The sequence below is a fragment of the Colletotrichum paranaense genome, assembly GCF_030867605.1.
Source record: "Colletotrichum paranaense strain IMI 384185 chromosome Unknown Scaffold_8.1, whole genome shotgun sequence".
Classification (NCBI taxonomy): Eukaryota; Fungi; Ascomycota; class Sordariomycetes; order Glomerellales; family Glomerellaceae; genus Colletotrichum; species Colletotrichum paranaense.
Genome location: NW_026848966.1, coordinates 104,891 through 118,897, shown reverse-complemented (window position 1 = coordinate 118,897; position 14,007 = coordinate 104,891). Strand labels below are relative to the sequence as shown.

At 54.7% G+C, this 14,007-nt stretch overlaps 4 protein-coding genes across 4 annotated transcripts; 3 read left to right on the top strand and 1 right to left on the bottom strand.

Annotated features, from left to right (window-relative positions):
• Window positions 1–1,014: 1,014 nt before the first annotated feature.
• CPAR01_09882 (uncharacterized protein) lies at window positions 1,015–1,843 on the top strand (the record flags this gene model as incomplete). The annotated part of the gene is made up of 2 exons (XM_060494145.1): window positions 1,015–1,083; window positions 1,190–1,843. 2 exons carry the CDS (start codon window positions 1,015–1,017, stop codon window positions 1,841–1,843), a joined length of 723 nt encoding a protein of 240 aa, XP_060346327.1.
• Window positions 1,844–3,016: 1,173 nt separating this feature from the next.
• CPAR01_09881 (uncharacterized protein) lies at window positions 3,017–4,277 on the top strand (the record flags this gene model as incomplete). Its single annotated transcript, XM_060494144.1, has 2 exons — window positions 3,017–3,039; window positions 3,149–4,277. 2 exons carry the CDS (start codon window positions 3,017–3,019, stop codon window positions 4,275–4,277), a joined length of 1,152 nt encoding a protein of 383 aa, XP_060346326.1.
• Window positions 4,278–6,199: 1,922 nt separating this feature from the next.
• Window positions 6,200–10,006, bottom strand: CPAR01_09880 (peptidase C65 Otubain; the record flags this gene model as incomplete). Its single annotated transcript, XM_060494143.1, has 5 exons — window positions 6,200–7,431; window positions 7,661–7,724; window positions 7,824–7,910; window positions 7,964–8,726; window positions 9,300–10,006. 5 exons carry the CDS (start codon window positions 10,004–10,006, stop codon window positions 6,200–6,202), a joined length of 2,853 nt encoding a protein of 950 aa, XP_060346325.1.
• A 2,980-nt stretch (window positions 10,007–12,986) lies between these two features.
• CPAR01_09879 (uncharacterized protein) lies at window positions 12,987–13,417 on the top strand (the record flags this gene model as incomplete). The annotated part of the gene is made up of 2 exons (XM_060494142.1): window positions 12,987–13,030; window positions 13,084–13,417. The coding sequence occupies 2 exons, from the start codon at window positions 12,987–12,989 to the stop codon at window positions 13,415–13,417; spliced, it is 378 nt and encodes a 125-aa protein (XP_060346324.1).
• Between the last annotated feature and the right edge of the window lie 590 nt (window positions 13,418–14,007).

The following is a 14,007-nucleotide window of genomic DNA, read 5'->3' as shown; positions in this document are numbered from 1 at the left end:
TTTGGCTGTTCGTTGGATTGCCTTTTTTGTTCTCCGAAGGGTGGTGTTTGCGATTCTTTGCGATGGCTGGGAGGAGAGGGGCCGCGGAGACCTGTAGGGATTTGTACTCAGCGATTGTGTCTTTTCTGGGTGGCCGGGGTTGTGCAGGAATGTAAGGTAATGGAGAAGTAGTAGATTTGGCCTGGGAAGGACAAAGTAGATGGCGTACGGGTGTGTACGGATACACAATCGCAATTCTACACTCGTCACTTGGGGAAAGGTAGGCTATGGCGTCGATGATAAGCAATGGGAAAACTCACCGGATTCGCAAAAAGTGTTTCAGAGGGACGAGGGAGCTATGACAGGCTGAGGCGGGTTGTCTCTGGTTTATGTTTCTGGGGTTGTTTTCCGTTTGCTTCTAACCCTTGTTCAAAACCCGGTAGTAATAGCTTGGAGGGAACTATAGGAAGGGTAGATGTAGGGATGCCGGGGTTATTGGTGTCTCTCGCTGTCTGGATGATTCGTTTGACCGACTTGTTGGTTCTGTAAGGCAGCTTAAGCGGCTCACAGGCGGACCGAGATTGTAACAAGGCTGGTGGGAGTGCAGGGTTAGTGTTCCTGAAGACTGAGCTGGTAGAGGAGACGAGAGTATCCGTAGATCGGGGGTCTGGGAGGGAAAAGTGAGGGATAAAGAATTGGACGACGGGCGAGCAATCAGATGATGCAAACCAAATTCAGAATTTCAGACAGCCGACGCCAAACCAAACTCGGGACTGCGTGTACGGAGTACGAAGTACCTACTTCAGGTAGGTACCAGGGTACGAAGCCAAACTAGCGGGGAGAGAAGGAGACCCCCGGTTTGCAGTAACTACCTACTCTGTGTAAAGTGAGGCCCTGACTGAGCGTAGCTCCTGCGACTTTTGGCTGCTTGGAGCCTTGGATGGAAGGAAGTAGTAGCTGAGCTTGCTGCTCGTGGAGTTGGGTCCGGTGTTGGTCGCTGCCCACCTGCTGAACAGCGCATGCGTCGGGTGGGCCATGACGACACCACCGAGCCACTGCCGGGATCCACATGACGGTGCAGAATATCAGATGGACTGTAGATACGTACGTGATTCTGCACGTTAAGCATACAGTTGATAGTCCGTCGCACACGGTGAACCCGTAGTCAACCGAGATCTTGCTGGGCAACAGCGCTGGACCGTCCCCCTAGCGCCTGGTTCTCCTGAGCCACTGTGATTCGTCGCGCACGCCAGTCACCGACTGCCAGCGCAGGGACCCTCCTCGGCCCAGCCCCCACCCTGCCACGACGTCATCCAACATCCTTTTCCAGCTCTTCTCCCCCCTGGCTTTTCTCTTTTCGCACCGGGCCAACCACATCCTTCGTCACGATTCAGTTCCTCGCACTCTGACCCCTCGCTGGCTGCTTGCATCTCCAAGGCTCCAAGGCTCCATCGTCTCCTTCGGTCGTGATCGTCAACACGCTAATCTTCTTCAGGCTCCGAACAAGGCTGCCAATCTTCCGCTCGGATGCTTCATCGAAATAAGGCCTGGGACTGTCAACTTGCATCTCAGTATTCTGTGCTTCGTACGGATATCCTTACAGGATCCTCCTAGGTTCTGTTTCGGTTCGGATGAAAAGCACATGGCTGCGGCTTCTTCGTCTGGTGCTTCGGCCAAGCGTTTGCTGAACTCCCACCCATCCGATGAAAACCTCACATGCGGCATGCCAAAGCGGATGGCTGGACCCGAACAATTGCTCACCCTTTTACTGAAAACACTAATACCTATTCTGTTGTCAACACCATGGGACGAGATGCTGGACGTTGTTTCTCGAGTTGAGTGGCTCGTCTTCTCCGACTGCTAGATGCAGGGTCTTTGTCCGTCCAGCAGCACTCTGCATGCCAAGGCAGACCGAACACCTTGCTTCCGCCATCCTCGACCAGCTTTCCGAGAATTGCGCGTCTGGCGCAGCTCACAGAGTGTCCAACGTGTGAGGGGTGGTCTGCATCTTGACATTTGAACTACTACCAACCCACCTGTCTTCGCGGGAATCGATGGCATCATATCGGGATTGCTCTGTTGTCTTTGATATCTTGCGCGGCCTGGACCAAGGCGATGTGTCCTACTGTGGCTCAGATGCCATGCTGCAAATATTCCACCCTCTAGCTCGCACACAGAGAGGCTTAGCTTGGGTGCTCTCGCGTCACCCGCCGGATGGGACGGGAACTCTGACTTCTCCTTCGCAGCTTGACAGACGCACTGCTTACTTCGACTTCGGTTTCGATTCTCCTCGCTATTGGGCCCCAACTTAGAAGACCTCTCGTTTCGAAGTCCCTTCGTAACTGACAAATAAGAAACACCTGGCTTGTCCGTCAGGCTCTCGAGACCATCGGCGCCAGATCGACTCGGTGCATCCGGTAACCCCACTTGGTCGTACGCCGGCGTCGGCTCGGCACACTACCAGACTTCGAGCTCCATACGAAGCATCTTGTCAGCTTGACAAGGCATCTCAATGTCATCATCATGAAGTGCTGGGTGACGGTATCATAGCTGGAAGAAAGCGAACCTGGCCCAGCTGGTTTTTAATGTGTGGGCTAGAGCTCGATGGACAAAAGACATCATGCTTCCCAAGGAAAGGGCAAGCCGTCATTAGGAGGGCGTTGAGTTATGGAAAAGCGCACAAGTGTCTCACCATCTCAAGGAAGTTACGGCATCGTGTCTTGGATGTCCAATGGCACGCACATGCAGCGCGGACACGAGCTGACAAGAGCTACCTATCTTATACAGATGACACAATGACGACTCGTAACCGACTCGCAATGAAGCCACAACATACCGAGGGACCTTGAGGCAATCGTGAAAGCACTCCCATTCTAGCACGACAAAGAGCCGTAGGAGCTTACCGATGAGCTGAATGAACTTGACGACGTGACAGTTGGTGTGAGGCGACCCGCGCAGACAGAGGCCACACCTTATCGATAACGATTGCTCAGAAAACGACTTGTATGCCGTGACAGACTGGGGACTCTGAAGGATCATGAACCCTACGCCCATCTCACGGTGCCTATGACGGAAGGTGGCTCGTGCGTTTGCCGATAACCTAACTCTATCGATAAGATACGTACCGATGACAGTTCCAGCCGGCTCGTTCCGCTAAACTTTGTTCAAGCTCCGGGCAGCTTGCGTATGACTTCACCTCAGCCACAATCTTCGTCGACAAACTCCGTTCAAGTCCACAGCAACCTCCGACAACACGCGAGCCGATGGGGACCCTTCGAACCGCATACCGGATTTCTACATTTCCAACTCCAACCCTGACACGCTCAGCGAATCAGATACCTGGTATCATCTTGCGACAGGCAAGATGGAGCTCCTCAACGCCAATCTCGAAGTTGGTCTTCCCTGAGGACGACGGCGCCGAACCGAGCGAATTGCGACACCTTCACCTCGACGGCTCTGATTCGAAACATTTTCCATCGTATGATTCGGCTTCAAATTTTCAAACTGCCTTACGTCAGGTCTTCCTCGACTGGAAGTCGGCGCCGAACTCCCGCGCTCCGTCGCCGCTCGTCCTATCTTTCACTCCGGCACCAACGTATACGCTTGGCCGCCGCCAAAAGACCTTACTACCCGAGCAGCTGGAACGACTTCAACAGCCTTTGACTGTCATCGAAGAGACGAAGGTCGCGGCAGAGGAGCAAAATGGCGGAACAAGTTCAGGAGAGCAGCAATTCACGCCCGAAGTCATTGAGACAGATCGCGGCGGATTGACAACATATCATGGACCTGGGCAGGTCGTCCTGTGGCCGATACTGGACCTGCACAGCAAATACTATCCCCGCCTGACCGTCCGATCCTACGCGCGACTTCTAGAGGAGACCACACAAGCGATCCTCGCCGATGGACCTGGGGTCCAGACGTACCTTTCCGAGGACGATCCGGGAGTTTGGGCCGAGGCCGCAAGGCAGCGAACAGGAGGGCAGGAGCGCAAGATTGCCGCCATGGGTGTTCACCTTCGCCGTCATATCTCTGGGCTCGGCACGGCGCTTAACGTGGACGTTGCCGTCGACGGCGACGAGGCATTCAATCCTTGGGCGAGGTTCGTGCCGTGCGGACTCGAAGGTAAAACCGCCACCAGTGTAAGAGCCGAACTCGGCGAGGATTCCTGGAGGCAGTTGAGTCTTGCTGGCGATGGCAAGACGAAGAGAGAATGGTATGCTCGCCGGTGGGCCGAGGAGCTTGCAAAGCGCCTCGGAGTCGGCATTGCGCCGACGACAGTGCATCAACTACTTGGATGACCGTATCCTCAATACTTGCCTCAATTGGCCAACTTGCCATCTGTTTATGAGTGGCGCCCCGGTACTGGCCCATGGATAAGACGACGGCCAGAAGCAAGAATGCTGGTGACCGGAGTGCATCACGGGTTACACAACGTGTGGCCTGCCCGCCTCTTTTCCTCTGCTCGTCAGCCATCAAATTTTGAGCCCCTCTTTTGGATGTCGGGGCAGCCAGCATTTGACCGGACCGTTCGCTATGAACGGCACCTGTTGAAGAGAGACGCGCATTCCGTGGTCGGTCCGGGTCAGCATATCCTTTCGCACTCTCTTCTTATTCCCGGAAGAGCCAGAACGTAGGGTATCAAATTCCGGCTCGCTGGGAGCCTGATTATTTCCGGTGCGGCGGGGGCGAGGATACCTCACCGGACATTGTCGATTATGATACCCCCATCTGCATCAGCAAACACCTTTTTTTTTTTATATCTTGGCATATCAGATCCCAGCCTGCCAAGCCAGGACGACCTCTTGGTCTTGCGTGGCGAAGCATCTTCATCACCTCTGCAGACCGGAGGGGCAAAGCAAGGTAGGTATGTCGGCATTACATATCACGAATACGATATCTCACTGCCATTGAGTCTCTGCAACCAGCTACTGGTTGTAGATTACCATGTCGATATCACGCTTATCGAGAGCCTTGGCAGCTCGCACTTTGTCAAGCTGCCACGCATATCTTCCCGTAACGTTTGCTCCGGAGCATACCGGGGACGGACGGGGGCGTGGTGGCATGGCTGAACCCCATAGGATGATGCTTTTTCTTCCACAAGAGCGCCATCCAAGCGGGACCCCTCCCAGCCGTCATAGGTTGGCAGGTAGTTGGGCGTAGATAGACATGGATGGACAGCGAGAGCCAGTACAGATACTTATTTCTAACTAGGTAGATGACATCCAACTCCAATTTTCACTCTTTGCGGGATTTCTACCGCCGCATTCTCTCTCTCCAATCTGTTTCTCTCTTAGCAATCGAATAATGCAATGCAATGCCCACCCGTCCCCATGCTCCGGGCAAAGTCCATGATATGCCGCGCCAAGCCCCACCACCCGTGGGACCTCAAGCTCACACCTCACATCTCACCCCGTTGACGCCTTCACGCCATCCATGTCAGAAAAAAAAAAAGAGGTCAAGAGTTTGAACGGGGCCTTCGTCGCATGCTTGATGTCAGGGGTGCCAGGTGGCAACCTTTCTTTAGCCGCAGACGTAGACGCAGACGCCGACGTGTGTGAGATCCTGGATAGCCCACATGTGCAGTACATACATAGTTCTTGTACACACCCACAACAATTAATCATCTTGGAACGACGTTGCAGATGTATCCCTATAGACGGGGCAAGGGGAAGGGGGGGGGGGGCGCGGCGGCAAAAGATCGATCATCACGTTTCCATATCAAGCCCGTTTTCGCGGCAGGCAAAGATTCTACTTTCTTTGTAAGCTCGCCGCACCAACGATACAGGAGTCCAATATCTACTCAAAACGACCATAAGGGGCAGAGGACTTTTGCGCACTAGTGAGTACTATTAATTATCAACGCCGATGCTATGATGAGTATCAACCCGAGGAGCGAACCCTCCCGCCAAATAAAGCCGTGAAGAAGATGAAGCCCTCCATCATAAAATCATGATGCCTTTCCCATCTGCGTAGAGCAAAACACTAAAACCACAATGAGCCAAATCAAGGCATATTTTAATTCTCCCACAATGCGGGCCCCCAGAGACCGCCAAAATAAAGAAGTAACACCGCCTTGTTCCCCCGCCCCCCTCCATTACACTCCTGGAAATCGCAGTGGTGGTCTGCCCCCTGATGCTCATGGGCCATGGCGAAAGTCCAACTTATCACTGGCGAAATGCCTGATGGTACAGTGGTCCCATCGTTTGTGTGATTGCCTTGCCTAGTGATCCGACCTGACTCTTCCCTTCTTCTTGGGCGCCGGCAGCCGCTCGTGGTGGCCATCATCGTCCGGAGTCCACTCCTCGGGATGAAAGTGAGGATTATTGTAGTGTGCCTTGTTGAAATGGCTGTTCTTGAACATTGCAGTAGTAAAGCTGGGTTCATGGAAGCCGGCTTGGCCGGGTATCACTGACGGTTGCGCCGAGCTGGTGTTGTTGAGATGCCAGCACTGGTGACTAAATCTGAGCTGGTAGTCAACCGGTTGCGACGGCTTCGTAGGGGCAGGCGTCGATTGTTGTGGTCGAGCTGGCGTTTGAGGCTGCGGTCGAGGGGCTGGTGCCGTCTGCTGCTGCTGCTGCTGCTGCTGCTGAATGTGATGATCAGAGTACGGCGTCGCGAGCCAAGGAGATTGAGGTGAAGGGTCATAGGCGTCTGGAAGCGGAGATGTGGATGTGGGCGAGCCGAGCGAAGACAGAGCGGAAGACAAGCCCGAGGGTGGGCCCCCGAATCCGGGCAGCATGGCCAGGGGGCCGTAGTCGAGAGAATAGCTGTGCAAAGGAGGACCCACGCTCGCAATCTCTTGAGAATGAGAAAAGGAACCAACGCGGTGAACCTGAAGATTCAAGGGTGGCGGATTCGGAGGCGACTTGTATAGAATGTCGTAGTGATCGGGCCGGTAGAGCAAGTAGATGATGGGGCCCAGAGTGGCAGGGTCTTGACCATTGGCCTCGTCCGGAAAGCGGTAAATGTTGACTTGGTTTCCTGGGCTGCGATCCAGATACGCAATCTCCAGCACGAAGTTGATGGGTTTTAGCAGCACCTGAACGAGCAGAATGATGCCGAGATGGTCAATCTCTCTGTTTGGGCGTTCGATTTCGGCGCAATAGCCGATGATACCCGTCTCGGCGGGAATGAAGGGTTCGTAGAGCTCAACATTTCCCTTGAGCCATGAGAGCGCCAGCAAGCGAAGGTGGTAGATGATGGCGTTGGAGGAGCCCTGGTCGTTGAAGCGCTGGACCATGATGTCCATGGCTAGCTGTGGGTTGGCAATATTCTGGGCGACATCTTTTAGCAAGCCAATCGTCTCTTCCACCATGTCCTCAAACAACATCCGATCGTAGCCGCCAACGTTGAGGAGATACTGATTTAAGCTCGTGATGCGCGCGGCCTCGCCGAGGATCTGATGCTGGTCGCCATTGTTGATGAGATGCTCAAAGTAGGAGAAGCCGATTGCTAGAGAGAGATGGTGTTAGTTACAACTTGCTTTGAGTGCTGAAGTGAAGCAGTGTTCCCCCTTCCAAGCAACGGACATGTGCGCCGACATGAGTCGAGTTGAAGAGTGGCGTGCTTGAAAAGAAGTGATTTCCCAGGAACCTTCCACCCTGTCGAGGGGCGGGGATGCGGGGTAGAAGGAAATATTGGTGGTGGTGATGGTGGTCAGGATCGTGAAAGGTAAACTCACCTCGCCAGCCGCAATTTCCGTCACCTTGAACAGGGCGATAGTGAGAATATGTCTGGGGAAGGTTCTGAAGTGGGTAAAACGAGCAGAATCACTACGTTAGCCAGTGCAACATACTGCGCGGAGTATGCATCCCCCGGGCAAGGAATGCTGGAATGGGACTCACGATGGTCTTTGCGATATAGATTTCGTCAGCCTTGGCGTACTCGTCGGTTATGGCGTCGCTGGTAATCTTGTCGCCCACCAATAAACCCTAGAAAAGGGCGTAAGCCGTGTTAGCGTTGCACGTGGCAGGGTGTGTATGACGAGTAAGGATTCGGGTTCGATGGGAGCTTTCGACGTGGAGGAAACATCGAATTCAATGGTATTGGATTCAATAGCATTGGATTCAAAGAGGATTGTGAGATTCTTGTGGGTTGAGGGCGAGAAAAGAGAGAGCACGAGCACGAGCACGAGCAGTCGAAGCTTGGGGGGTTCGGCGACGGGAGCTAGGCGTGCGTCTCCCGGAGTCGGGGTGGCGAGCCAACTCACCTCGAGCTGTGGCTGATAATCCCGAGCGGCGGCTTCTTGGGCGGCAACGTCGGAGGGGTCGCCGGGTTCCATGGCGCAAGGACGACGAGTGCTGCTCACGGCGTGGGCTGGAGCGTGGGCGTGATCAGGAGCGAGGGCGGCGGCGGTGTTTGTGAAGCCTGGGTTGGCGTTGGAGTTGGTGGTGTAAAAGGCAGAAGAAGAGGATGTTGTCGAAGAAGAGGCGCCGGGGTGAGGATGAGGAGGAGGAGGATGTTGTTGCTGCTGGAGGTGTCCGTGGAGGAGGTTGTGGTTGGAGTAAAGGTTGGCGTGGGAGTATCCGTAGGACGAATGGGAGTGGGAGTGGGAATGGGGGTGGGAGGAGCGGGAGAGGGAGCGGGAGGAGGAGGAGCAGGAGGAAGAAGACGCGGAGGAGGATGAGGCAGGAGCAGAAGCAGCGCCGGGGCTGTTATGGTGGTTGTTAAGGTGCAAGTGGGCAGCAGAAGTAGCAGCCGAAGCCACGGCGGAAACGCCAGAGACAACGTTGGCGTTGGTGGTGGTGCTTGAAGTCGTGGTTGGAGGAAGTAGTAGTGAAGGAGGAGGAGTGGAGGCAGATGAAGGAGACTGAGACTGTTGCTGCCGTTGCTGCTGTTGCTGTTGCTGTTGCTGCTGCTGCTGATGATGATGATGTGCAAGTGCAGCAACCTGACTCTGAACAGGAACAGGAACAGGAACCTGAACTGCGCGCGATGCGGGAGTGGTGCCGGTGCTGGTGCTGGTGCTGGTGACAGCTGGAGCCCGGCCGGCGACCGGGCCGGGGCCAACCATAGGCGCTGTAGCCGCTATTAGTGTTGTCGCCAACGGCCCTCCCACTGCTCCTGCTGTTGCTGCTGATGAGACTAGCTGTCTTTGCTGCTGCTGTTGCCGCCCAGGATACTGTTGTTGTTGGCGCTGTTGGTATTGATGCTGCTGCTGCTGCTGCTGTTGTGCTGCTCCTGTCATTAGCGAGGTTCCAGGTCCGGCCGGCGACGACGCAGCATTCAGGCTGTGTGTGCCTGCAGCTTCCCCGCCCATCCCCATAACACCAGATGGCGACTGTGACAGTGATTGCGACCGCGGCTGCGACTGCGCCGACAGGGACAGCCCACTGTGGCCCAGGCCCATACCCATGCCGTTCAAGTTGCCCATGCCCATGCCCATCTGTCCCATGCCCATCCCCATCCCCAGCCCTAGCCTGCCGCCGCCGCCACCATCACCACCATCACCACCACCACCGCCGCCCATCACCAGGGGGTTACCCATGCTGTCCAGTCCCACCGACGATGCACCCGACGATGAACCCACTCCAGCTCCAGCCCCAGCTTGGCCATGACCTCGACCTAGACCATGTCCATGGCCTCGACCACCAGAACGAGAAACAGCATCAGAATCAGAGCCAGAGCCAGAGCCAGAAATAGGGCCGCTTCCTGATCCCCTCTCTGCTCTCGCTGACGACAAGTAGCCGTAATGTGAGCCCGCCATTCCTGTATCAATGCCGGCGTCGTGAGATGCACCTCCTCCGACACCATCGCCCGCCATACCCATCCTCATCCTCATCTCCACTCTTCCTACCCCTCTTCCTCTTGCTCCTCCTCCGCCTTCTTCGTTCCTCATCATCATTTCTCCTAACCCTGCTGCCCCAGTGCTGATGCTATAGCCTCCGCTGTTCTGAGGCCGGTGATCCTGCGGCGAGCCGCTCTGGCTTTGCATGTACGTTTGACCATGACCTTGGGGATGAGGGTGAGAGTATGGGTTGTGTGCCGAGGCGTGAAACGCAAAAGGCGTTGGTTGAGGCTGGAACATGGCCTCGCTTGCGCTCTCGCTCCTTATGCCCTGCACTTTGGCGTCTGATTTTGCCGACTCGAGGGTCTCAACAAGGCTGTTTTTTTTGTTTGTCTTGCGTCTCTCTTGACTGTCGTTCCAAGACCCAGCCAAGATACCTGATGTGATGCGCTGCGCGCTGCGGTGCGGTTCGGTGCGATGCAGCAGCTGTGGGCGCTGTGGGCGCTACCGGCTATATTGCTGCTATTGATGCCGCTATTGCTGACGACTCATGCAGTATGTCTTATGCCGCGTCTCCGGTCCTGAGTCGGTCTGAGGTGATTGGCACAAGGGGACGACGGCCAGAGACTGTGGAAGCAAAGGAAAAAGAAAGGAAAACGGGATGATCGCTGAAACGACGAGAGAAAAGGGAGGGAAGGGGATGACTGAAAAACGGGCGAGGCGAGTGTGAGTTGAGTCGCGTCCAGTCGAGTCTGAGTCGGGGGAGTCGGACGATGTGACGGGTGCGATCCAACGAGCCAGACAGCAATCAGTCCAATCTGCTCTCCAGAAGGAACTCTTACAAGATTCCAAGGACGGGGTAAAGAAAGCTCACGGCAATTAACAAGTAGAAGGACGGGCCGCCCCTCTAATTTACCCTACCACGCAGAGATACAGTCGAAACAATTCCCAGGCCGAGCCAGACAGGTTCGTAGGTAGGTATTCGGCTTCTCTGTTTCTTCCTTGCTCTGTCTCTGAAAGTGTGTGTGTGTGTCTCCTCCTCTAGATCGGGTCGGGGATCAGGTCAGGTCAGCTCAAAAGCAACCCGACTAGTACATTCCCTCCCCCCCAATAGTGAGCCGCTTGAATGCAGCTTGGCTTGAGATGACGAATAGAAAGGCCCGCAACAGGGGTGATAGTAGTGCAGAAATTCGATGGCCGTCCGAGGGGCTAAAAAGGAACAATAATGTGACCTATGGTTTTCTGGGGTGCGTCTGGCTGGCCTTGTGCTTTCCGTCTGCGCTGCCTTGGACGTTGACGTTCCTTTGGTGTGAATCCTCGTTGCGACAGTCGCGAGAGGAAGCCAGCTTGTGCGATCGACTCTGGGTCCGGGCTTCGCTTGTGGAGATGGTCCGATGCTAACACTCTCACTGCCTTAGACTAATAGGAAGTACTCCGTATGTGCCTGTCACTGCCTGCGGCAAAGACTGTTATTGCCAAAATGTCTTGGTGGTTTGTAGCCTAGTCTGACCTCCTGTCTGGATTTGGCAATTGGCGTGTGTGGTGGTGCTCATTGCCGTGCTGAATACAGCTCGAATGGGTGTCCTGGACCGACTGGATCTGGGTTTTGGTTCTTGATTCCGGCCTCTCGGCGAGCCGAGCTGAGGTGCCTCCGACGAATGGCGGATGACAGAGGATGTGGAGGAATTCGATGTGATGTGATGTGAGTGTGCAGTGCCGTGCCGCAGCTGGAGATCGGAGAGTAAGGTAGGTACAGGTAGGTACAGGTAGGGTAGGGCAGTCGAGCCCGGTATCGCGGTTGTACTGCCTGCTTGCTGACGATGGCTTGGTGGCTGGGTAGGTGAGGGTCTACCTACCTGGCTGCGGTCAAGTTGACACGATGGGTGATAGATGGCTAGCAGCTGGTTAGGGGACAGAGTAGGGATGCTGGTCTGTCAACCTTCTCCAATGGCAATTCGCAGAAAAAGGGAGAGCAAGGTGAAAGGCGAGAGACGAGTTTCCCAGGAAGAGAAAAAAAAAGATGGAAGATGAAAGAAGAAGGGAGGAGAGCAGGTGTAAGTACTAGGGGAATGGACGGGAGAAAACATAGGGGCGAATGATGATAATCAGAGTTCCGAGCCTGTCAACTTGTGTTGCGTCCACACGCGTCGGCAAGGTGGATGAGGCCCGGCAGACAAAAAGACAGGCAGCGTATCCGTATCGTATCTTGCTCTGGGATCAAAGTAGGTAGGTAACCATGGTTGCACCAAGAACAGGCGATGGGAGCTAGCATGACACAAGACTGGAGTAACGGCACAAGCAGCCGCATGTGCAGGTGCAACAACGTCGGCAACGGCATTGAGGCAGGGATGTTCAAGGGAAACAACAATATCAGGACCGCGACAAGACGAAGAGGAACTGGACGGCATCATCCGGCGCAGGAGTTGGAGCAAGGCGAAAGTACCTTGCCGTCCATGACTGAGTACTCATCCGTAGAGGTAAGGTAGGTACTTGGGCCGAGAGAGTTGCAAACTCCATGTAAGAAACATCAGGTATCCGTACAGATACATGCATCCCATGTAAGGCAAGGGAAGCCAGGGGATAGAAATGGGCCATGGCAGAGCATTTGGAGATGGACGAATAGAGAAAGAAAGAAGAAAGAAAGGGCAAAGTACCCGTAGCCGTACGGTACTGTACGTAGTACATACTGTAGCCTTCAAACTCAACGAGGCTTCATTGTGTGATGCAGTGGGCAAGTACTGAATATGGGGTGCCGTGCCTCACAATGGTTGGCTGGTGTTCTGATACAAGTCTGCATAGTCCGGCAAGTACTCGTACTATGTATGACATGACATGGTATCCGTAGCGTGCTGTGTGGGTGGTTGTGAACTTGTGATCCCGATGGTGGGATATCCAGAGACCACGCAGAGCATCGCGCTCAGCAAACCGCCCGTGATGGCAGTGACGAGATATGAGACTGGGCAAAGGGGGGGGGGAGGCATCCAGAATACATACGGATAGACATGGGATGGGAACGTTGTCAACGGGGATGACGGGGAAAACGGGGACGGGAATGGATACGGACGTCCAGTGTACATAATTGCTAATTGAGGTCCAGCCTGTGGATGGTGAGTTGTGAGGGCGCATTGCGAGCGACGACGATTGAGAGGGGGAAAACGCACCCCCTGGCCCATGTCTTTTTCCTTCTACTGCGGTATATCGCAATGTCAGGTACCTCTTTTTGGTACCCACAGATGAATCGTCGGCCCCGAACAGCCAAGAGTGTGCGGATTTCGCCAAAATGGCACAGCAAGAGAAGACTGAGAAGACGAGGGTTGCGGATAGGTCGAGAAGTTGTGTGCATCGTCGGATAGGTACCGTTTCGAACAGATGACAAGGCTCGAGGGTCGTTGGGTCAAGGATAGGCCGCAGAACAAGAGAGAGGGAAGAGACAAAGGAAAAGTCGGACGAGATACAGAGACAAGAGCGCGAGCCCAACGATCCTGGTCTGCAGTCGGCCCTAGGCGTGCTTCCTACTGGATTCCTGGTCGTCAAAGGCAGACTGCGGCGGTCTGGCCAGGTCGGCGCCAGGTTTCCCCTAAATCGTGGACGTCGATTGGCCATCTCAATCTGTTGGACTGGTCGACAATCCCTCAGTTGACGGTCGGTGGGTTCCCCGTCTGCTATGGATTGGTCGCGAGCAGAGGTACAACATGGGAAGTCGATAGGTAATGGATAGGGTGCCGCGGGTGTGCCGTCGTAAAGTAGGTCAACGATGCCATGGAAATATTGCGTACCCGCACGAGGGGCCACGGGAGCGGCATGTCTTTCAAAACCTGGGAAATTTAGTTTGGGAATGTCCTGGATGAGGTGATACGTACCTTGCTCTTTGTGCAGATTCGAACACACACGGGATGCCTAGTGTCCGATGTAAGATATGAAGCAGCATCTTTCTGATACCTTGAGGCAAGGAATCTTGGAAAGCAACACAGACTGAACGTCAATCGAAGGACCTGGAGATGCGTAATTGAGATGGAGATGAAGGTTCTCTGAAGTTCTCTGGGAAAACCTGCCCCCAAGAGCAGAGCCAAGGTGCTGCTTACCTCTTCTTGAGGTTCCTTGAGGTACCTAGATTGGGGAGGAACCTGGGACCAGGATCGGATGTTCTTTCCTCTTTACTTTGCGGTTTCTCAGCACGCGGCAGGTCCGCCCCGTGACGTTACTGAAGATGATATCAAAGAAGCAAGAACAACCTCAGCCTCAAGCTGCCGTGGTGACGAACCTGCCTCACTTTACCTAAAGGTATGGAAGGCACTTTGGGT